General features: G+C 44.8%; 1 protein-coding gene across 1 annotated transcript in view; it reads left to right on the top strand.

Annotated features, from left to right (window-relative positions):
* Positions 1-24,152, top strand: part of NPHP4 (nephrocystin 4) — a 123,797-nt gene that overhangs the window by 87,258 nt on the left and 12,387 nt on the right. Inside the window, exons 16-23 of the mRNA XM_060258943.1 lie at positions 3,214-3,405; positions 6,301-6,491; positions 8,868-9,028; positions 10,842-11,022; positions 16,225-16,353; positions 20,402-20,613; positions 22,017-22,243; positions 22,470-22,656. Coding sequence (XP_060114926.1) covers positions 3,214-3,405; positions 6,301-6,491; positions 8,868-9,028; positions 10,842-11,022; positions 16,225-16,353; positions 20,402-20,613; positions 22,017-22,243; positions 22,470-22,656 — 1,480 coding nt within the window. The remainder of the gene's footprint in view (positions 1-3,213; positions 3,406-6,300; positions 6,492-8,867; positions 9,029-10,841; positions 11,023-16,224; positions 16,354-20,401; positions 20,614-22,016; positions 22,244-22,469; positions 22,657-24,152) is intronic.

The following is a 24,152-nucleotide window of genomic DNA, read 5'->3' as shown; positions in this document are numbered from 1 at the left end:
CTTTTGGAAATTTTTCCATTTGTAATCCCAACAGAAAAGTCTCTGCAACTTTCTTAAATTTGTATCCCAAGATCCTGGAAATTTCTTCTTGAATCATCTGCCAATACTTTTTTGCTCTTCACAAGTCCACCACATATGGTAGAAAGAACCTTCATGTTTTTTACATTTCCAACATCTGTCTGGCATCTTATTGTTCATCTTTGCCAACTTTTTAGGAGTCATATACCATCTATACATCATTTTAAAACAGTTCTCTTTAATACTATGACACGTCAAAAGCGTTATAGAATTCTTCCACAAATATTCCCAAGTTTCCATCTGTATTTCTTTATTTACATTAATTGCCCACTTAATCATTTGAGATTTCACTACTTCATCTTCCGTAGACCATTTTAAAAGTAATTTATATAATTTTGAAATTAATTTTTCATTGTCTCCAAGCAGAACTTTTTTCATTTCTGTTTGCTTTTTTCTTATTCCTTCAGTTTTAATATCATTTTCCATCAAGCTCTTTATTTGTTGCATTTGAAACCAATCATATTTATTATTCAGCTCTTCAGCAGTTTTCAATTCTGTTTTGCCACTTTGTATTTTTAATAGTTGATTATATGACAACCACTTTTCTTCACCTGTCTCAGCTGTTATTTTTATTACTTCTGCTGCCACTATCCATAACGGTTTTCTCTCATCCCCATATTTCTTATATTTCATCCATGTATTTAGCAAATTGTTTCTTATATAATAGTGAGAGAAAAAAACATCCATCTTTTTTTTCCCCATAGTACATATAATCGTGCCAGCCAAATTTATTTCCATGGCCTTCCAACGCTAAGAGTTTTTTGTTTAACAGCGTCACCCATTCTTTTATCCACACTAAACAAGCTGTTTCATGATATAATTTTAAATCTGGTAATTGGAATCCTCCTCTCTCTTTTGCATCTGTTAAAATTTTCATTTTAATCCTTGGTTTCTTCCCAGCCCATACAAACTCTGAAATTTTCCTTTGCCATTTATTAAATTGTTTACTGTTTTTCACAATCGGAATAGTTTGAAACAAATACATTATTCTTGGCAGAATATTCATTAATTGCAGCTTTTCTGCCAAGCAATGACAAATTAAGTTTATTCCATTTTATCATATTTTCATCCATTTTACGCCATAGCTTCTCATAATTGTTTTTAAACAAATCAATATTCTTCATTGCTATCTCCACACCCAAATATTTTACCTTAGAGGTAACTTCACAACCTGTTAGCTTCTGCAGTTCCTTTTGTTTGCTTGCTTGCATATTTTTACATAGCAGTTTTGATTTTTCTTTATTAACATAAAGTCCTGCCAGTTCTCCATATTTTTGTATTTTAACTAACAACAAAGGTGTTACTTGTATGGGATTTTCATTTATAAACATATCATCTGCAAATGCCCTATATTTATAAGTAAATCCTTTTACTTTTAATCCTTCTATTTCTTTGTCTTCTTGGATTTGCATCAGTAAGAATTCAAGAGTCATTGTAAACAACAGTGGGGAAAGCGGACAGCCTTGTCTTGTACCTTTGCTAATTGTCATATCTTCTGTAAGATCTGCATTTATACATAGCCTTGCACGTTTTTCAGTATATATTGCTTTTATCATCCTTATAAAGTTTTCCCCCAACTCCATTTTCTCCATTACTGCAAACATAAAGTCCCAGTTTAAATTATCAAATGCTTTCTCTGCATCCGCAAAGAATAATGCAACTTCCTTTTCTGGATGCCTTTCATAATATTCCACGATATTTACAACAGTTCTAATGTTGTCTTTTATTTGCCTTTTAGGAAGATCCTAAATAAATTTTAACCTCACCAAATTAAATTTCAACTATCAGGTTTAAAAGACTGAAGCTTGCTTTCTTCAATAAGCCTAATTTTGCCGTCCTCAGAGCCTCCTGGGCTCAGATATTAATTTTTAAAGTTTTTATTTTCTCCAAAATGCGGTCGCGACTTTCTGCCTCACTTTATTTTTTTTCTTTTTTCTCTAGAGGCTTCTAAAATAGTTATTAACAATAATGTCCAATAGCATTTACCTTATAAACATCACCTCTGTTGGCTCCCCAATTTTTAATGTCCCGAACACTTTAAAAATTTTATTTAAACTTTAGCCTCCTTGCAATGGCCGCCGATGTTTTTCTATGATATTATAGTCCTAGAGTAGGCTGGCTACTTCGATGATTTCCCTTTTCCATCCAATGCTTCCTGCTTTACTTGCCACCAAATCCCGTTTTTGTTGGTGGAGAGATCTCACGATACTTGACGTATTTCCTGTGTTGACTGTGGGAGCTGCAATTCTATGACAATGGGGCTTTTTCTCAAAAACCGCAAGAAGACCAAACAATAAATTCCTTTCCACTTTTTAGCACTGTCCTTTAAATTTACAAAGTCCAAATTTCACTCCTTCTCCCCTTCTTCCAAGCTTTCTAGATTTCAGTTTCCCACCTTCTGATTTTATTTTGTTTAATTTTAATTAGTCCCGGAATGAAAGATAGTGATCTGTACATTTTCTGTAGTTATCCAGATCAACACCGGTCTTGTGTAGCTTTAGATGTTTAGTAATATCAAAGAAGATTAGGATCCTGTCGAGCTTATGTCAAATAAATGACTCCGCAAACTTCTGCAGATGATGAAAATGCAACTCGTCTCCAGAGACCCCTCAAAGCTTCAAAGGAGCCCCCCCCCCTGGGACTCCCTTTTAGCCAAGGTAAATCTCCTCAAAGTTTCCTGTGCATATCTTGGACTGACCTCTGACTGAGAAAAGTAGGCAGTAGTCATTAAATTGCCTTCCACTACCCTGAACAGAAGTTCCAGCCTGCTCCCCTTCTGAGAAGCAGTTCAGCTCGGCATTTTCCAACCCCCTCAATAGAACAGTGTTCTGACTCAGGAAAAGGCGGCTAAACAGCTGTGTAACATAGGCCACTATTGTCACCCCCATATTACAGAAGTGGCAAATGAGGGGGGAGGAATGGCTTGCTTAAAGCTGTCTCATGAGTTTGTGGCACAGCTGACGTTTGAACTGGGGATCCTTCTAGGTCACAGCTCCTTCTGCTTGCTACTATGCTACATGATCTTCCTGCAGCATTTGATTAGGTGATTCTCCCAGATGTGCTCTGGGAAACTCAAGTTCAGAACCTCTGGTGGCAGGTGGTCTCCCCCAAAGTCAAAAGGCTGCTGTCTTTCAGCTCTAGCACTACCCTCACACGGGCTTCTCTTGCTCGCCTGCGTGCCTCTGGATTCCCTGAGATCCTGGATTGCAACAAGGAGCCCGCCCAAGTTGTGGATCCGGCAGACCCTGTGGATTTCAACCCACAGCGGGAAGAAGCTGACTTCTTGCAAAGCAGTGAAATTGTCCTCCAATTTCTCGCGTTTACAAGGTAAAAGTCCCAAGGGCTGACTTCGACATTAATTTCTTCTAGAGCTGAGAAACATCCAAATGGTAGCCTTAGCATCTGGAATACCATCTTCTTCTGGTTTAAAAAATGGAGATAACTTCTGATTGCTCTGAGGGAAGGGATTGTCCAGCTTGCCAGTGACTTCTGGTTATACAAGGGAGGAAGTTGATACCTATGGCCCCAGGCAAGCCATAATCCCTAGGCTTCCTTCATGTATCCACCCACAGCCATTGGGTACTCCCCACAGAGATTGGATTGTATAACCAATCTGTGGTTTTTCCCATTGGGCAGCTGTGCTATGGGTGGACTCCCTGCTGTTGCCTGCAGCAAATTTTACATTACAGAGAATCCTCCTTATGCCTGGTTCATCAGAGGGATAAGGACAGGCTTAAAGGACATGTTATGAGGGTTATCTAAAACTTTGCCTCAGTAGAAATTTCAGGTCTTTCTAAAGCTACAATTGCTGGCTGGCTCCAAAAATGCATTTACACATCAAGCACCCTTTCCACAGAGCATTTCATAGAATCATAGAATAATACGAGTTGGAAGAAACCTCCAGGGTCATTAGGTCCAACACCCTGCACAATTCAGGAAATTCTCAACTACATCCCCACCCTTGTACTCTCAGTGATCCTGCTCCCTGCCCAGAAGAAAGCCAAAAACCTTCCAGGATCTCTGGCCAAAGTGGCCTGGAAAAAATTGCTTCCTGACCCCAATGAGCTGATTGGCATTCCCTTGGGCATGTAAGAAAGGGCCACAAGAACTAAGCACCAATGAAACCCTTCCTTCTCTCCCTCTCGTGATCTGCTGAAGTTCACAGAATCAGCATTGCTGTCGGGCAGCCATTTGGCCTCTACTTAAAAACCTCCAAAAAAAGGAGAGTCCACCACCTCCCGAGAAAACCTGTTCCACTGAGGAACTGCCCTAACCGTCAGGAAGTTCTCATTTCTGCTTATGCGATTTGAGGAGCATCTAAATGCAGCCTTCATGGGTAGGAGAAAAGATCATCCAAAGAGGAGATCCATAGAACCATCCTGTAAAAGACCTGCAGGGGAACCATCCTTATCAGCAGGGGACACTCTTGTAGCCTCTCAGAGGCTTCAGACATCTGTCTTCTGGTGACATCAGAAGGTGGCCTTGTCTTTCATCCAAGAGGCACTATCCCAGATGCTGAGTTTGCCTTCTGAACATGTCAAAAGGACAGGAATTCATAGTCAGTCAAATCCCCTTTAATTGTTAGCAAAGTTTCTCAAAAGTTCAGATTCTTTCCCCCCTCCTGATTCTGGGCACATAGCAATGCTCACAAAAAACAAACAAACCTGTGTGGTACTCTCTCAAAAGGGACTGTTCTTCCAGGCTGTAGTTTTTAAATTAGTCTTACATTTTGAACATAGTATAGAGAAACAGTTTCAATTTTTTTGGTTTGTATGAGCATCAAGCCTGACAGATTCCTGTACCAAAACAGGAAAATTTGGTGGGGTTTTCATTGAACCCTTAAAAAAGAAATAGAAACATCCTTGTTTATTGCCTTCCTTTTGCCCAGCCATCCTGTGCTGATGGCTGTCATGCTCGGCAGCCTTTCCTGAGAGAGTTGGCGGGAATTTGGTGGCGGCTTGTCTGACACTGTTTACCGCGACTGCCATGGAAACGAAGCCACCTAGAACAGCCTGTAGGGATAGCAGCCATCCCATCTGAGAGCTTGTCAAATGAATTTCTTTTTCTTGGCATTACAGACTGTCATGTAGAAATTGATTCCTCCTCTCCCTGCTCATCATTACCCCCTAAACATATGGCCTGGGAAGCTTCCTCTGGAACGACTAAGCGCTCGCCATGCCCTTATTTGTATAGGAAGAAATATCCCTGCCAGTGCCAGACTGTTTTCTAATGCATGTCCACAGCCACAAGAAGTACAGGCTTGCTGGGGCTGGGGCGGGGGCTAATCAATACAGAAAAAGAAGCTAAGGAATTTCAAATTGGATTGTTCCGAAGAGAGAGTTTTGTAGCCTGGCCACTAGGAGAATGGAGCTCCCTTACTGTATAATTGCAAGCTGAGTTAACATCCTTCTGCGGTTGTACTTGCACTGTAATTTACTTCTGTTTATATCCTGGCCCAATTGGAAAACTTGGGGTACATAGCAACTACACAAAGCAGCAAAAGGAGACTAACTTAAGGCTTCTGCTGACATTTCCCCACCATTTCCAACCCAGAACCCCAAGGAACCTTGCAAACAGGCAGGTTTACAAAGCTTTTGGTGAGACTTCGGTGAGTCTGTATTAGGAAGGGGTTCCACTGACAGTGGTAAAGCTGCAGTACTGCAGTCTGAGCTTCTCTGCTCACTACCTGAGTAGCCAGCTCAAGGTTGACTCAGCCTTCCATCCTTCTGAGGTTGGTAAAATGAGTACGCAGCTTGCTGAGGGGAAAGTAGATGACTGGGGAAGACAATGGCAAACCACCCTGTAACAAAGTCTGCAGTGACAACGTCGTGATGCGATGTCACCCCAGAGTCGGAAACGACTAGTGTTTGCACAGGGGACTACCTTTACCTTTTATCCATTGACACAGTCTGTATTAGGAGGAGATTCCACTGACACAGCATGCAGAGATGCAGCAGGATTACTCTCCCCCAGCCCAAGCTGATTGGAAGGAGGCAAGGCCAGAGCAGGGAGTCATGCAGAGAGACAGCAAGCAGCCTTTCTGTGTGCAGGTTCTTTTGGTCTCCCAGGAGGCTTTTGTCATTTTAACTGTTTTATTTCTCACGGCCCACTAGCTTGCCCTGTTTGGGAGTGCTGGGTTTGCTGTGTGGAATTGAGCTATGTCCAGGATTGCCATCCAGACTGTTTAATCGTGTTCTGTTTCTTTGGTTGTTGTTCAACAAGGACCAATCAAGATGGCACGACCTCAGAGACGTGGTCAAAAACCATCTATTTCACCTTCCAGTTTTACCGGTTCCCTCCAGTCACAACACCGCGACTGCAGCTGGTCAAGGCCGATGCCTCTGGGACTGTTCCGTCAGGTGCCTCTTCTCATATCTTGGCGCAAATTAACCAAGATGGAACCCTAAACCTTGGTAAGGCCTAAGGGTGGCAGGGGTTCACACTCTTAGGGGATTGGCAATTTCTTCGCCCTCTCCAATTCCTCCACCTTACCGCTGATTCCCTGGATCAACTGCTTTCCTGTGTGCTTCTCTTTTCCTACCCCTCCCCCCTTCTGCCTGTGTCTTAAATCTAAGCAGCACAGAATCTTTTTGCCCACCTTTCCCCTCTCTGACCTCAGGGCAGCACAGCCAATCATGGTCACAACTTATTTGATTTGAACATCTACCATGTTAAGTGTCCAGGTATACTTGAACTTAGCTGTTGGGATTTTTCCCAGCGCCCAATATAGCACTTAAAAGGCAGGTTCAGCCCCCACTGTGGATTGTGCTCTCAGATATGATAGAAGCGATTGCCTTCAGCTGCCAGTCAGCAAAATTCTTCCTTCTTCTGTAAGCACGACAAAGGTGGAAGGTGAAGGGTGATCTGAAAGAGAGTTTTAATGCTGGTTATTAATAGCTCAACAGCATGTCTGTCAACTGACACTTACCGATGAGAAAATAGGAAATGGAACCCCTGCTGCTATCATTCTCGTAGAAGATCCCACAGTCCAGAGGTCTTCCTTCAGATGTCACATTTCAGTGTAATTTGCATCTTCTCCCCTGCCTCTAACAATCAGCACAGGGATTGAGCTGGAGAATTAGGTCACAACTGTGCACACCAAGTTTCATGGAGGCCTCAAACAATGCTCAAAGGAAATCCTTTTCCCTGACTTAGATGCCGGGAATGGGCTGGTGTTCAGGCTTCAGAATTGTGTGTTTGGCGCCCTAGATTTCTTTCTGGTATCCCAGTCATCAAGGGAGATGTCATGTTACATACTTACAAGGCGAGAAATGCTAATTTATGTATGTATGTATTTACTTCATGTATACGTTGCCTTTCTTCCTCCCCCTCATGAGGACTTAAAAGTGGCTTACATTGCTCTCCTCGATTTCATCCTCACAGAAATCATGTGAGATCAGTTAGGCTGAGTGTATGTGACTAGCCCATGGTCACCTGACAAGATTCCATGGCAGAGTGAGAATTTTAACAAGGGTCTCCCAAGTCCTAGTCCAGCCCTCTAACCTCTACAACCACACTGGCTTGCATGTGTAATTTAAACATGGTACAGAAATGTGAATATAAGAATACCAGAAGAGCCCTGCAGGATCAGACCAGTAGTCCATCTAGTCCAGTGTCCTATCCCACACAGAGACTGACCAGTTCCCCTTAGGGGGCCACCAACAGGGCATAGATGCCAAGGCCTTCCCCTGGGGTTGCTTTCTGACACTGGGATTCAGAGGCTGACTGCCTCTGAACATGGAGGTTCACCACAGTCACCATGGCTAGTAGCCACTGATAGACCTCTCCTCCATGAATCTAATTCCCTTTTAAAGCTGTTTATTACTGTTGCCATCGCTACATCCTCAGGCAGTGAATTCCACATTTTTTTATGTCTCTTTGTAAAGAAGTATTTCCTTATTGGCTATTTGTGAGAGTTAGGAAAGAGTGTCAGGTCTCAATAAGCATCAGTGATTTAAAAATCTAGATTGCTGACTCTGGCATTCATTAAGTCTTTTAAAGCCCCACATATCTGAGCAGCTGATCTGTAGACTTCCAAACTGCTTTTCTCTATAAAAGTGCTTTTGTTTAATTTCGTTTAGTTAAAATTTGGTCCCAGGAGAAGCAAAGCCATGTCCTGTCCCCTACTGAGCCTCTTCAGTTCATAAAATCTCCCACATGGAATAGCTAATGGGAATTAAAAAGAAAAGGGTGGGGGGAACACACATAAACATAATTCTGCTCTGGGAGAAGATGTTCCCTGTGCGACTTCAAAAGTTAGTTAGCCAGATATTTCGTAATGGCCTCAATCGTACCGTTTATTACAGTGCAGTTGTTTTCTTGAAAAGCTGTTGCGGGTTGATGCTTACATTCGAAATGAAGCGCTCATTCCCACCCCCCTCCAATTCTTGATCTGTATCTATCAGCAGTCACAACTGCAGCTTCCATCTCCAATTTCTCCCATCTGCCAGCAGTAGCCAGATTATATGATTTTGCTGCATCTCCTCAGCCAAAGCAACCCAGTGCATTAGTCGTCTTCTGCTTCGACTGTGGCCACTGTCTCCTTTATTGCCGTAAGTTCATCCCTGAAGCTGTCTATGCAGACTGGCAGTGGCTCTCCAGGGTCTCAGGCTGAGGTCTTTTGCATCAACTGCTACTTGTTTCATTTAAGTGGAGATTTGAGGATAGACCCTCGGACTTGCATGCCAAGCAGATGCTCTGCCACCGAGCCATGGCCTCACCAGTTGTTTTCAGTGCCGCAGGGCAAGGGCCCATCCTTTGCTTAATGACAGTATCTGCTTTCTCTGCAGGTTCCCCAGGGCTGCAGGTGAAATACATGGTGGACCCTAGTTCTCTCAAGCCAGGAGAGCAACGGTGGTTCATTCGCTACCTTGCCGAGCATTCCCTGCAGATTGATGCCTGGGATGGGGACTCCTTGCTTCTTGTTGGATCAGCTGCTGTGAAACTGAAGGTGGGCACCCAGTTCCTAAATACTGTGTTAGAAATAACTCTTGGAATGGAGGAGCCCCAGGGCCTGTTACTGAAAATAAGAAGATGATGATCTTCTGTTTAGTCATGCACTTAAGTCCCGTGGCATTTACCGTCTGTGGATTATCTAGCCACTTTATCTAGGCGCTCTGCGAAATTAAAAATATACCCACAAGGAGACCTTTAAGCCTTATTAAGAATGTATGCCTCACCTACCTGAAATGGCTTCCCTGCTTCGCAGACGTCAAAATGAAGCTCAAACTGTTCTTCTGTGGTAAGGTACACACAGAAGCTCTTGGGTCATATCCGGTCGAAGACATCTCTCAGTGGGCTTCCGTTACATCAGAGGCTAGTTCAAATCAGTATGTGACATTCAATCCAGCCTCTCTTCATGTGCTCACCCCCCCAGCAGACTCTCTAGCCTTCAAACTCCCATCTCCCTGCCCTCAGTCTCATCAATAGCAAATAGCCCCTCTTAACCCTGGGTCTCTCTGCATCAGCCACATTAGTTTTACAAGTTTTCCTTGCTATAATGATCCTGATCATCAGGCCTTGAATTCAGCAGGAGCTCACAGGAGCACAGCTCCTGAACCTTTCTGAGAGTTCCCCCTCCTCCTCCCCACCTACATTCCTTGTCCATTGTTAGGGGAGGGATGGTGGCTCAGTGGTAAAGCATCTGCTTGGTAAGCAGAAGCTCCCAGGTTCAATCCCCAGCATCTCCAACTAAAAAGGGCCCAGGCAAATAGGCTTAAGACCCTGGAGAGCTGCTGCCAGTTTGAGTAGACAATACTGACTTTAATGAACCATGGTTCTGATTCAGTATGAGGCAGCTTCATATGTTCATATGCATAGTAGGTGCAGCTGCATAACAATCCCTGGATGAGCTCCACCACTTGTTCTACAAAATGACCCCTGCTGATCATCACCCAAGTCTTGCAGCATTCCAGGTGCGCTTCTCTAGTGTTGGGGGAGGCAGGGCAGCATCTTGCCAGTCATGGGGGAGAAGTAGCCATCAAGCTTTTAGCCTGTTTTATAAACTCAATGTATACACCAGCAATAGCTAATTCTGTTGGTGAAGCGAGAGCTCTCATGGCTAGGCGAGTGCTTGTCATGTCGATTCCCCAAGTTTCATCCCCTGCGGCTCTAATTTAACAGGATGGCAGGGCTGGGAAAGTCCCTTAACCAGAGGCTGTGGTTCACCACCACCAGTCAAACGAGACAGTATTAGATGGGATGGATCCCCTGTCCGAACTCAGCATCTCCCTGTGCTAATTAGGTGCAAGTTATATGCAGATCAACTACTGCCCTTCAATCGATAATCCTCTTTGAAAGGATGTCCAGTGCAGAAAACTTTTCTAACATTACATAGGGTCTCTTCCTGGATAACTGAGACTTCTGGCCCAGGATTAAGATTAGAATCATCAGTACATTTTTGTCTTTTAGGCTGTATATTTTACAGCCAATGCGTAGCTTTCCAGACAGCAGCTGCCTGTACCTCCAGGTGATGTGGCATTATTACATTGTTGAGCATTGTCCCCATTTTTCAGTATGGGGAATCTCACAGATCTGATAACAGGCACACTTGACATCATTAAATGCTACACAGAGAGGCAGGAGATGTGGGACTGCTACTCTCAGCGGTTTAGCTCCAGTACTTTAAAGGATATTCCTTAATAGTTGAAGAGGGCAGGTCTCTGCCTACACTCTTCTGCATAGGACCCCGTCACCACCCTGATTTAGCCACCACGAAGGTGTACTTCCCTCGAACTCAGGATGGACTTTTCTTTGTTTCGCAGCATTTGCTCCGCCAAGGCCGGACAGCGGTTCAAGTCCACCACGACCTGGAAGTTATCACTCTGGAATACAAGCAGGATGCTCCAGTGATGGGCGGGGAGCTTCTCAGGCCTGGAGGCATGAAGCCTATCGGAGTCCATGCTGTTGTGCGGGGCAGGCTCCACCTGAGCCTGGCTAATGTTGGTAAGAGTCCTGCCTATTCAGGCACTTGCATTTGCTTTCCTGAAGAATTTTAGCATCCTGGGAAGAGACCTTCCTAAGGAGAGACTCTAACAATCACCAGGGGTCCAATAGACGCTTGTCGTGATCCAGCCCAGACTGATTTTGATCAAGGTTGAAAAAATGTCTCCTTGCGGTTGGGAGCATCGGCAGATGCTCTTGGAATCCAACATTGACTCTGGCCTAGCTGGTTTTCTTTTTTTAATGAGCTCAGGGACAGCTCTGGGACTCATCACAGCTTTACCTGTCCACGTTAAGACCTTCTTGGGACCCTCCCCGAACCAGTGTGTGACCTGTGCGAGCTCATGGCTTAGTACTCGGCATGCCTCTTGGCAGCTGTGTGCCTCACCCAGCAAAGCAACGGTGGGACCATTTAGAGAGCATTTTTCAATTCCTCGGGAGGGGAAATTCCCTCGCTTCATTCCAGGAGTGCATTATCTCCCCCTGTGCCCCGACATCGGTAATAGAATCGCTTTGTTGCAGCTCGATCGAAATACACAGGCCATTAATTCTGCTTAGTCTTGTTTACAAACAGACAATACAAGGCGGCTTTGAAGGAGACAATATGGAAATGGAGACACTCAATTAGGTGCCAACAAAACAATAACACAAGGGACATGCAAGGCACTGAGAGGAGGGAGCCACGTAAAACCATACCTGGAGGGATGAGGAATTCAGACTCCTGAAAGGCCGAGCACCGCTGGCTTCATAGCAGGAGCTAATTCACCCGTCTGTAAAAAAGGCAGAGAGACTCCGGCTTTTTTTCTCCCTCCTTTTTTTTTTATAAATCTTATCTTCAGAAGAAAGATTAGCTTCCATTCTACCATATCATAAATTGACATTTCATACTTTGCCTGCAAGAGAACGATAAGCTCTTTTGCAGAGCAGAGGGGCGAAGGAGGGGGGAGGGAAACGGGGCTGAGATTATCAATCCTGACTTGATTCAGAGACTAGACTAGGCAGGAAAAATGGTCTACTGGCGAAGAGCTGACGGAAAGGGCTATGCGCAGCTATCGGGTACACAGTGCCTCTCTCCTCTTTGATTTCGCAGCTAAATGCTCTTTGATACCAAAACATTGTAGGGCTGAGTTATTATTATTTCTTTTTTTTGGAAAAAAAATTCTTATGAAGATGTCTGGAGTTGGGACTGCTGAGCAGCAGCAACTGTCTCCTGAGCAGAGACCAAATTGACTGGCTTGATCAAGCACAACAGACTGGGCTCGGCTGGGAACCTTCACAAATGCCAGATCAGTCTCGTTCTTTTTTGTTCCAGGAATCAAAAGGGACCGGGATGGAAAGGCCATCGTTCTCAGTCCTGGCTCATTTCTACATCCCTCTCATTATCCTAATTTAGATTCTGTTCCTTGATAGTTCTTCGCCACCACCAAAACCATTTAACTTCTTCCGTTTCGCTGACATGCTAGACCCAGCTTGACAGCCACAGCTCCCCCTGCTGTTCTTCCTTATGGCACATTAGCCTTTTCTCATGTCTTCCACGCTGCTTCCAGGCTGCAGGGATTTGATTCTCTTCTTTCCAGTCTCTTCTTTTAACTCTCTTTGAGAAGTTAATTTCTTTGCTCCACTGAGTTCACAAATTTATGTGGGTCTGTCCTCATTCTTGTATGTCCTTCCCTCTTGTCTTTCAGGCCCAACATCTCCTCCTTCTGCCCTCTCCAGTTCTCTTCCTTTTGTTACTCTTGGTGATTCAAGATCCATTCCAAATCCTTCAGTTCAGCATTTCCTCTGTCATCTGGAATTCTTTTGCACTGACTGCATCCTGTCCTGCTTCTGCTGATTCTTTCCTTTTGTTATCACGTCTTAGAGCTTTCTGTATCTTTAGGCTGTTGTGTTTCTGAATCATGAGTATCTGCAATTTCCTCTCTCTCATCACTTAAAGGTCTTGGATTCTGTTTCTTATTCCTCAACTTCCTAGATCAGCATGGCCTGCATCCTATGAATTTTTCTTCTCTTTTTTACAGTCTCTTGATTTTGCTGCTGCAGTCTATTCCATCTGGCGTTTCTCTTGATTTTAGACTTTCTCTTTTCTTTTCATTTTCTTCATCCCAACCAGCCTTGCTCATTTCCCTTCTTACATTTACTTCCATTCAAAAAACAAACAAACAAACCCAGCCCCTGAATGTTTTTTGGCACTAATATCCATCTTAGTGACTTTGTTCTTTATAAATATTTGTTTTTATTCTGTTCCTCCAATTTTATTATCTGTGAAACAATCCTACTTATTCCAATTTATCCACCCTTATTATCCTCATGTATTTTGGTAAAGTTAGATCTTCTTTGTGGTCTCTGCAGGTCACACACTGGGCATTGTGCCTGCACGGTAGCTCTCCTTTCTTCCAGGTAAGGAAGGAACTGAGGTGGGGCGGGGTTTTCCCTCAGCTCCAGGCATGCATGGTCGGTGCCTGCTCCCTGGAGCTGAGAGAAAGCCTGCCAAAGAGATTATCTCTAGAACTTCCCCTAGGAGAGCTACTGCACAGGCACAATACCCAGTGTGTGACTGCACAGATGACTACTCGAAGATCATCAGTTACAGGTAAGCAACCTGTTTTTCTCTTGGTGGTCCTCCATTCCCAACAGTTACTTCTTGAATTTTTCATGATATCAGTAACATTTACCATCTGTTCTTTACTACTCTCCTTTTTGTTATGATATTATTTCTCATTTTCTTTCGATCAACAAATCTTTTCCTTCCTTTTCCACTTGGGTTATGTTTTTTCAGTGGTCCGGGGCAGATTGCTGTCCATCTCAGAGGCAAGTGACAACTATCTGTCTTCTAACTTTGGTGATTTATGTCTGTGCACTGTATATAGTGCAACAACTTTACACATAAGGACACAGAAGCTATTAGCTCAATATAGAGGTCCTTTGCTTGGGCCGTGGTGCCCTGGGGGGGGGGGGGAAATCCCCCTTCCAGCTTTTGACGGTGTACCGCTGAAAGCGGCCCATAGAGTCAGGAGCTTGGGGGTTCTTCTGGAGCCTTCATTATCAATGGAGGCACAGATAGCGGCCACTGCCAAGTCCGCGTTTTTTCATCTTCGATGGGCGAAGCAGCTGGCCCCCTTCCTTGGGTGCCAGGACCTAGCAACGGTGATCCATGCTACGGTCACCTCGAGATTGGACTACTGTAATGCCCTCTACATGGGGCTGCCCCTGTGCCGAACTCGGCGGCTGCAGCTGGTGCAGAACGCAGCGGCTAGGCTGCTGTTGGGGCTCCCAAGATGGGAGCACATACAGCCGGGACTACGCGGACTGCACTGGCTGCCGGTGGCATACCGAGTTCGTTACAAGGTGCTGGTTATTACCTTTAAAGCCCTATATGGCCGAGGACCTGTCTACTTGAGGGACCGTCTCTCCCCGCATGAACCCCAGAGAGCACTGAGGTCAGCTGGAAAGAACCAGCTGAATATCCCTGGGCCAAAGGAGGCCAGATTGAAGTCCACCCGGGATCGGGCCTTCTCTGTAGCGGCCCCCCTACTGTGGAACCAACTCCCGGAGGAGGTACGGGTCCTGCGATGCTTAGATCAATTCCGCAGGGCCTGTAAGACCCACCTCTTTAAAACAGCCTTCACATAAACCGAGCCAAGAAAGTCCTGTTGGATATGCTCTATGTTTTATGTTTTAATCACTGGATTTTATGAAAGATCTTAATTACAGCACCATAATCTTAAGTTTAATGTAATTTTAATGATTTTAAGGATGATTTTATATTGAAATTGTATATGAATTTATAATAGATTGCACATGGTTTTATTGTATACTGTATTCACATGTTGTGAGCCGCCCTGAGCCTGCTTGCGGGGAGGGCGGGATACAAATAAAAAGTTATTATTACTATTATTATAAATGGCATAAGTCTTTTGTGCCATGTTTATGGACTCAAAAGATTAAAAAGGATTAAAAGGATTTTAAAAAGCCAAACAACTCTAATTTATAGAAGTTTCCCATCTGCATTGGACTGGAGGTGATTTTTACCACTGAGGAGCAGATGAGTAGCTATTTGCAAGCCTAGACCAGAAGCAGGTAAACATAGAAGGTTCTTCATTGAATAGCAGCCTAGAAGTTCTTGAGAAATGTGAAAGTGTGGTTTGGCAGGTTCCCTGAAGGATGTGCACAAAGGAATGAGAAATTTGCTCGCATTCTTTCCTCTGAGAGGAGAACAGATCAGGGTAAAAGAAAAAGAACTCAGACATCTGTTTGAGGAAGTCTCACTTTTTCCTGGAAATCCTAAGGTTCATTTACAGCAACCAAGAAATGGAGAAGGCAATGAATCCTCATACAACTTTGCTGATGGAACTTGGCCTCCTTGCACTCTGCTAATCAAAGACCCTCTTATAAAAAAAAAAGCCTTAAGGTGTCTCCTTTGATAACTTTTTCCCTTTCTTTTCTGGAAGGATGTGTAGGTTTAGATTGGAAATGAGTGTGGGGGGGTGCTGAAAGAGTGTTTGGGCAAAGTTCTAAGCTGGCAGGTTGAGGCAGAGATCAAAGAAACCTGCAGCCTCTTAAAGGGACTGGATAAGCCCTGCTATTGTATACGTCAAGGTGTTTATTCCTGTTCAGCAAAGGAGGCCAGCTGAGCTCTGCTCCAGTGTCAGAAAGGTGCGAAACAGGGTAAGGCGATTGCCATAAGGAGAGAAGAAGCTGATGCTTGTGGGGGTGGGGGGGCTGTTTTTGATATGGCGTTAGCCATTGCGGTGCCTTTGTGGGCTTTTCCTGCAACCTCTTCCTGATAACATTGCATGCGAAAAACACAAGCCCTGATGTGCAGAGTCACCTTCATTATTAACATTGCTCCGGGGAAGGTAAACTTTGTTTGCTGTGGTTTATTTGTTCTGTTTCTTCTTGTCAAAAAGAAAAGAAAGAACGAACTAGCCTGGAGCTCTGAGAGATCTGAGAAAAAAGAGGAGCAGGGGAGGGAAGCCCACTTAAAAAAAAATCCACTCAAGAAGCATTTTTCCATATTCTAAATTTTAGGCATTGAGTAAGCAGCTTTAAACATTGCCTGATGTTTATCAGATCTGGAGCTTTGGGAATAAGGAAAGTGTTCTGTTCTTGTGTACAGTTTCATAATCTATATGCCAGTTCTTAGTTTACAGTCATGCTGTGGCGCAGCTGACAGAAGTCCACCCTGACTTGCTAATTTTTTTGTAGGCCACCTCTGTGATCAGAGGCTGAGGAAATCAAGCTCCTTGCCTCCTTCCCGTTCCCGGATCGTGTCCTCACATGATGGAATCAGTGGCTTTCGTGGGGGCAGCCTACTCTCTATCAACACTCACAGCAGTAAGTTGGTCTTTTTTTGTCCCATTGTTAATTTAGGGTCCAGTGTAGGAGGCGGGCAGAAGCACAAACAGGGAAGTGGCAGGAAGATCAGAGGAAACACCAGGAAAGGTTTACATTTCCTCCCACAGCCAATGAGAAATGCCAAAGAGGACTGAGGGTAACCAATGGATGGTCTACCCTGGGCTTGGTAGGCCAATTGGTAGACTGTTCTGTCATGCTTCTCTCCCTCTCGCTGAGTTTAACATGTGAAGAACCAAGTAAAAACCACAGCATTCCCCAGGTTGGTGAACCAAAATGTGGTCTTTTGAACAACAACAAGTAATTGTCCCCTCCAGCTTTTGCATTCATAAACACTTCTGCCTCATGAAGGATGTGCAAGTTTTCTTTTAATTTCACTTGCAGACAGAATGATTAAACTGAGGTCCAAAGAAAGATTTTTCCATGTGCAGTACTGAATATAGCAGGTGACGCCCTTGATACAGCAGTAGCTTTGCATGACGGGGTTGGGGGGCAGCTCTAAAGAGCTGTTAACATAAGAACATAAGAGAAGCCATGTTGGATCAGGCCAACGGTCCATCAAGTCCAACACTCTGTGTCACACAGTGGCAAAAAATTTTATATACACACATACACTGTGGCTAATAGCCACTGATGGACCTGTGCTCCATATTTTTATCTAAACCCTTCTTGAAGGTGGCTATACTTGTGGCCGCCACCACCTCCTGTGGCAGTGAATTCCACATGTTAATCACCCTTTGGGTGAAGAAGTACTTCCTTTTATCCGTTTTAACCTGTCTGCTCAGCAATTTCATCGAATGCCCACGAGTTCTTGTATTGTGAGAAAGGGAGAAAAGTACTTCTTTCTCTACTTTCTCCATCCCATGCATTATCTTGTAAACCTCTATCATGTCACCCTGCAGTCGACGTTTCTCCAAGCTAAAGAGTCCCAAGCGTTTCAACCTTTCTTCATAGGGAAAGTGCTCCAGCCCTTTAATCATTCTAGTTGCCCTTCTGCAATGGGCTAGGATTGCTAACCTTCAGGTGGGGTTCTGGAGATCTCCAGGAAGTACAACTGTTCTCCTGAAGATCAGTTCTCCTGGAGAAAAAGGGCTCCTTTTGAGGGTGAATTTTATGGCATTACTCTCTGCTGAGGTCCCTCCCCAAACTTTACCTCCAAATATCCAGGAATTTGCCAACTTGGGGATGGCAACCCTGAAATAAAACCTGGAGAGGAGGCCAAAATTGACAAATTCCCCCCTCTCAAACATTTAATGAGCAATCTGCCAAGTAGACAGGAAGAGAATCAATGGATCCTAAGCAAGCAAGCACATCTTAAGCCAGCCAGTGGGCTCAAAAAGATGTAACTCTGCTTAGGACTGGGAAGTCATGGAAACTTCAGATGTGAAGGGAGTCAGGCAAGAAAGTGCGAGAAAAAGTCTTGAAGACTGCAGAGAAAGATGAAGAGGTTTTGGGAGCTGGCAGTGAGCTCATCAGTCATTTTGGGGAGGGGAATTAATAGTGGAGTGCCAAGGGCCAGATGCTCAGCTGTATGGAGTGGAGAAAGTAGGTGGGGGAGAGAAAGCAAAGACAACTGTGGGAGTCAGTAGTTTTCTCTGGGATTTTGGAGGTGCAGGTTGGAAAGGACTGTAATTGGAGAGGGCGGATGGATCAGGATAGATTTTTTTTGAGCAAGGAGGAAAACAGTGGCCTATCTGCACACAGGAGTGAAGGAGACAGAGAAGGACAGGGTGATTGTGGGAGAAAGCAAAATCGGCAGTCAGGAGGGGATAGAATTAAAAGGGTGAGACAAAATCAAGAAGGTAAGCAAGCTGATCAAGTAAGAGACAGAGGGAAGACAGAAAGCCTTATGGAGTGCCACAGTAGGGCAGATAGAACCCCCCTTAGGTTGTTTGAGCTTGGGAAAGTGACATGGGAAGGAAGGATGCTGCCACTTCGTCCTCCCACACTGTGGTCCTGAGCCCAATAGGGCTCTGATGAGCTTCCAACTTTTGTATCCCTGTCATACCATTTGGATACACAGAGTGTCTGGTTGGGGGGAATGTTTGCAGAATGTAACATTTATTTATTTCTTGGATTTATATCCCACCCTCCCCGCCGAAGCAGGCTCAATTCAAGCCCCAGTGGATGCCGAGATATCTGGGCTGACTCCCTTTGCCCTTGAGCACCATTTTCATGCAGCAGGTTCTTCTTTGCCTGTCCAGACATTGCTCCAGAGTTTAACCTACAAGCCATTTTTGTTAATTGTCTGAACCAATTTGCAATGACTGGGAGGATGTTAGGTGATGGAGAATCAAATTAAGAGCTGCTAACCTGCAAAAAGCACTTATTTACCAATTTTTTTTTAAAAGAATAGCAGAGTCAGGCAAATAAGCAACCTACATGTAGAATTCAATATGGGGAAAGGTTTCTTTGGGAAGGGGGGACAGAGAATTTGAAGCATTGTGTATTTCAGGGAATCATAGCAGTTGCCAAACAATCTTGTCAAGTACCTGAGTAAGCATCCCATAAACCCAACACAGATTAATTCCCACTGCAATCTCTTGCTTAAAACCAAGTCCCATGGAAGAGTTGGGATCATCTATGGAGGGGAGTACCTGAAGCTCTGACAGCTTATGGGTCCAGAGCTACCAGGCCAGCCAGGATGATTACAAGTACACAGCGGGAAACTGGGCACAGTGAACCTGCCGTCAGTGTTCAGACCAGAAAGCAAGCCCAGTCATCTGGCTGGAAGTGGCTAGATGCCTTCCAACCATTGAAACAGGGTTGCAGAAAGATGTGCAGTTTGGGCCATGCCTTGCTGGAGAGGACCAGATCCCAGTTCAATTCCTTATTCATTCGTTTATTCATTCTTTTAGCATCCCCTTCTCCAGGTGGCCTCTTGAAAGGAGCAATTTTCCAGTTTGAGGCTCTGGTGACAAAGCTGGTGGATTTTTCAGGAGGGCGTTTTGATAAACAGAATGGGATTGTGGTTTTAGACATTTGTATTGTTTATTGGATAGATCACCCTATTTACTTGAAAGAGGGCTGTTGAGAGAAATAGGGGATCATGTACTGTAATAAAAATGTTTTGTGTATAACCTTTTTTTAAAGAAGGGGAGTCAGCTTCATTAGGGTCATCTTCCTTACAGCTCATATTTTACATTAGTAGGTTTGCCAACCTCCAGGTGGTGGCTGGAGATCTCTTGGAATTAGAACTGATCTCCAGGCATCAGAGATCATTTCATCTGGAGCAGATGGCCTCATTAGAAGATGAACTCTGGCATTATACCCCTTGGAAGTCCTTCCCTTCCTCAGACACTACCCTCATCAGGCTATACCCCCAAAGTCTCCAAGTATTTCCCAACCTAGAGCTGGCAACCCTATATTAGAGTCAACATTAGGGTTGTCTTCCTTTTGGGCAAATAGGGTTTAGTGGTTTCTTATTTCATTGTTCTAATTTTGTATTTTTTGCATGGTTTGTTGTATGTATCATACCAATCTATTTTGCATTGGTTTCTAATTCTGTAATCCACCTCGAGTCGCAGTGAGAAAGGTGGACAATAAATGAAGTAAATAAACAGAATGAAGTGTGTCCAGTGACTATCTTAAGGCTGGCAAAAATGGGGTTCCAGAGGCTCAGAGGGTTCTTAGGTGGCACTGTTTTGTCCGTGTGGTGGACTGTTACAGTTGCTGGCTCCAGGTTGGGATATAGCTGGAGATTTTGAGGGTGGAGCTGAGGAGGATGGGATTTGGGGAGGGGAGGGGCATATAATAGGGTATATAGTCATAGAGTCCAGCTGTCAGAGACAGATCATCTCCTATTGCCTCCTGTCCTGAAACTGTGCAGGTGAGCTGATGGAAGTATGCAGGCAATTAACCCTCATGGAATCCAAGAGATACTTGACCTCTAAGCCTACCACAGGAGGGATGTCTTTTCTAAAGGGACCCTTTCTACCACAGTGAGACAAAGACCGAGGATGGATTGATCTTTGCCATAGTGTCTGCTTGTTTTCACCGGGGCATTGTTTTTGCACATTTTCTCTCCCAGCTGGAAACGTGTGCCAGGCCCAGAAGCTGGCTGACGTGGACAGTGAACTGGCAGCCATGCTGTTCTCCCGCTTGCGTGAGGTCAGCACAGCCTTCCAGCACACCCCCCGGGAGGCCAGCATCACCCGGAGGAGGAAGCTTGAGAGGATGCTGTCTGTGCGGAGGCGGGAATCTCAAGAAGGAGACTGCAGGAAGAAAGCCAGCTTCATTATGGTGAGCAACAGTACTGCACTGTGAAATGTTAGGAGTTACCTTCTTCTGAGCCAGGTCACTGGTTTCTCTTGCCAGGTATTGTCTCCTGTAACTGGGCAGTGGCCTTTCAGTCTTGATATCTGGGATTGTTTTGTAGAGGGAAAGGGCTGAGCCAGGGACCTTCTCCGTAGAAACCATCTTTTTCGAGTCTGAAGATGCTATGTGTGTAGAGAACGTAAGAAGATCCCAGTGGTCCATCTAATCCGGCATTCCATTTCATAAAGTGGCCACCCAATTTTCCTGGTGGTCACCCAACAAAAACAGGACATAGATTCGAAGGCCTTAGTCTGATTCTGCCTCTCAGTATCGGTATTCAGAGGTTTACTGCCTCTGGATGTGGAGGTTCCCTTTAGTCACTGTGGCTGGAAGCCACTGATAGACCCTTCTCCTCCATGACTCTCCATAGTGAGGTTACGATAGTAAAGATGACAGCTTCCCATGAATCCTGGTAATTTTATGTGAGATCTCTTGTTCTTGACTTCTCTCTCCTTCTCTCTGTCATACACCCCATTGCTTGCTTCTTAGAGCCTCTTCCATGGCTTATACTCACCTTACTCCAGGGTAGGAATTCCTTTGGCTCGTCCAGCCAGATAGCTGAGGGACTTTGTTGCTTGTTTAGACAGAGCAGTGGCTATTAGCTGTGAGGTATAGATGGAGCACTATGGCTAAGACAGTGATGCTCTGTATTCTTGGTGCTTGGGGGGCAACAGTGGGAGGACTTTCAGAGTTGCCTCAGAGTCTGAGAAAGGCAAAGTTTTGAAAGGATATGATGTCACTTCCAGGTGACACTCTAGGCTGCTTCCCCTTGTCTCCCTTAGATTAGGGACAGGGCCTTTTCGGTAATGGCTCCTTGCTGGTGGGACCAGCTGCTGGAAGAGGTGAGGGCCCTGCGGGACCTTGGCCAGTTCTGCAGGGCCTGTAAGACAGCCCTCTTCCGGCTGGCCTATAACTAACTGGCATTGGAAACTTTATAGAAGGTTGTAGTGTAGTATTCTGACAGATCGCTGTTTTATTTGTTTTATTATTTTACTGTTTTAATTGTTATAAATTGATGTATTTTTAAAACCAAAATCTATGTTAGATCTTATGCTGTGAGCTGCCCTGAGCCGCTTCGGTGGGAAGGGCGGGATATAAACTGAAATAAACTGAAACTAAACTGAAACTGAAACTAGGAGAAATTCGTGGATTGTCACTAAATGGAAGACATTTTTTCCCTCCCACTCCTCAGTTGCTTGGGCATGGAAAGTTGGAGCTGGAGGCTGGTAATCTCCTGTCCCAGATGGGTAAACAGAAGGCCTAGCAGCAGGAAGGCAGAGGAAGCCCCTCCCCTGCCAATTCACAGTTTACGCATCTGTCACCCGCAGGGACGACATGAGGACCGCATTCAGCATTTGCGAGATCTCCAGATCATCGAGGCCTACCGGGAGCGCATCAAAGCAGAGAGCATTGGTAGCATGCTGAGCCAGGCTATCACCACCCATCACACACTCTACGCCATGTTTGGCACCACAGAGTTTTTTGAGTTTGCCCTGAAGAACCCATACAGTGTCCAGCACACAGTCATCATTGAGATTGACAACCCAGAACTCAGGTAAGAATCATGGGAGGAGGGAACGGGGAGAGACCTTTCTGGCAGTCTTCTTTCCTGTGTTTTAAAGACGCCACCCCGGGAACACTCTTAGAAGAAAGAAGGCTGGATTGAAAGATCTTTGTCAACCTGTCTGACTGAAAAGCAATCATGACAAGATGCAAAAAGAACAACCTGGGTTCAAAGCAACTAACCATCTCTAGTTATCTGTTTTGTTTTTTCCCCCCAGTGTCATTGTGAATTCCAGAGAATGGAAGCATTTTAAGGAACTAACCAAAACTGTCACCCCACTGGAGGAGGAGATGTTTCATCTCCATGATAACCTCACACCTCAGGTCTACCTGCGTCCCAAGGAGACTGTGCACGTCCCCTTTAAATACCAAGCCTTCACCATGGAGCAGGGAGCCATGAGGCAGGTATGAGAATAAGCTTTGAATTTTTAAAAATGTGTCACCTTGATTGATTTTCAGACAGTGGCAGACAGCAGATGCCAGAGGTTTCAGTTAGTTTATACTTGTTAGTTTTATTTGATTTCTACTCTCTCTTTCTATCCAGAAGTATCCTACAGGTAGTTTATGTAACATGATAAAATACTTGTGATTCAGGATATTATCTTTATTTGATAGCAGTGTGTTGGGGTAGCATCTCACCCAAACTCTTGTTCCTGTTAAGGCCTTCAGGTTGTCTCCATCCCCTTTCCTCCAGTCTGTCTGCAGACTGCTGAAAATTGTGCAGGAAACAGCTTAGACTGTGTGCTCTTTACTCCCACCTCTCCTAAACTGCTGTTTAGTATTTCCAGTTTCTTGAGCCAGTTTGGTGTGGTGGACTCTAATCTGGAGAACTGGTTTTGATTCCCCACTCCTCCTCCACATGAAGCCAGCTGGGTGACCTTGATCAGTCACAGTTCTTTCAGAGATCTTTCAGCCCCACATCTCACAGGGTGTCTGTTGTGGAGAGAGGAAGGGAAGACGATTGTAAGCTGCTCTGAGTGAAGGGTGGGGTATGAATCCAATCTCTACTTCTTCTTGAGCAGTTCTTAGAACGGGCAGGCATCCTCCACGCAACCATGGGACTGCGGTGGGATGTGTTCACTGTCATTCCACTTTGCTCTGTCTGTTGGGACTCAGGGATGCTTTGCAGGTGACAGAGATGTTTCTAGGACTTCCCAACCCATTAGCAAGGGAAAAAGTAGCGAGTGGATGAGGGTGTGGCTTTGTTTTTCCAAAAAGAAGTTGATATTCCATAAGGAAAACAGAGCACCTTCAGTGAAGTCTGGATAGGTCTGGTTTGGGTGTCACTCAGTGGCAGTGCACTTGTTTTGCATGCAAGAGGTCTCAGGTTCAGTCAACAAAGTCTCAGGTAGTAGGCGATATGAAAGACCCCTGAGATCCCAGAGAGCTACTGTTAGTCAAAGCAGGTGGTACTGATCTTGATAGACTAGGGGTGGCCAACGGTAGCTCTCCAGATGTTTTTTGACTACAACTCCCATCAGCCCCAGCCAGCATGGCCAATGGCTGCGGCTGATGGGAGTTGTAGGCAAAAAAACAACTGGAGAGCTACCGTTGGCCACCCCTGTGATAGACTAAAGGTCTACGTAGTTCATTATAAGGAAGCAGTTTTGTGTATATATCTGTTGTTGGGCAACCCTCAGTCTCTCAGGAACAGATGCTCAATACTCCTAGGACCAGACCACCCACCTGCCCCTGGCACACTTCTGATGCACTCTAATTCCGTTCCTTAAAAGAAGATGGGTGGTTTGTTTGGGTTTCACATCAGCTCCTCCCTTCCTGTCCCATTTTCTCTGCTGCTTTCTGACACCACCACCAGGCAAGGCTCAGTTTCCTGCCTGCCTGTCACTCTTCCTCCTCTGCAAAAAGAGTCAAGGTGAGTAACTCAATGGGAAAATTAGGCC

Source organism: Heteronotia binoei, chromosome 18 (genome assembly GCF_032191835.1).
Source record: "Heteronotia binoei isolate CCM8104 ecotype False Entrance Well chromosome 18, APGP_CSIRO_Hbin_v1, whole genome shotgun sequence".
NCBI lineage: Eukaryota > Metazoa > Chordata > Lepidosauria > Squamata > Gekkonidae > Heteronotia > Heteronotia binoei.
This window is presented reverse-complemented; position numbering and strand designations above follow the sequence as displayed.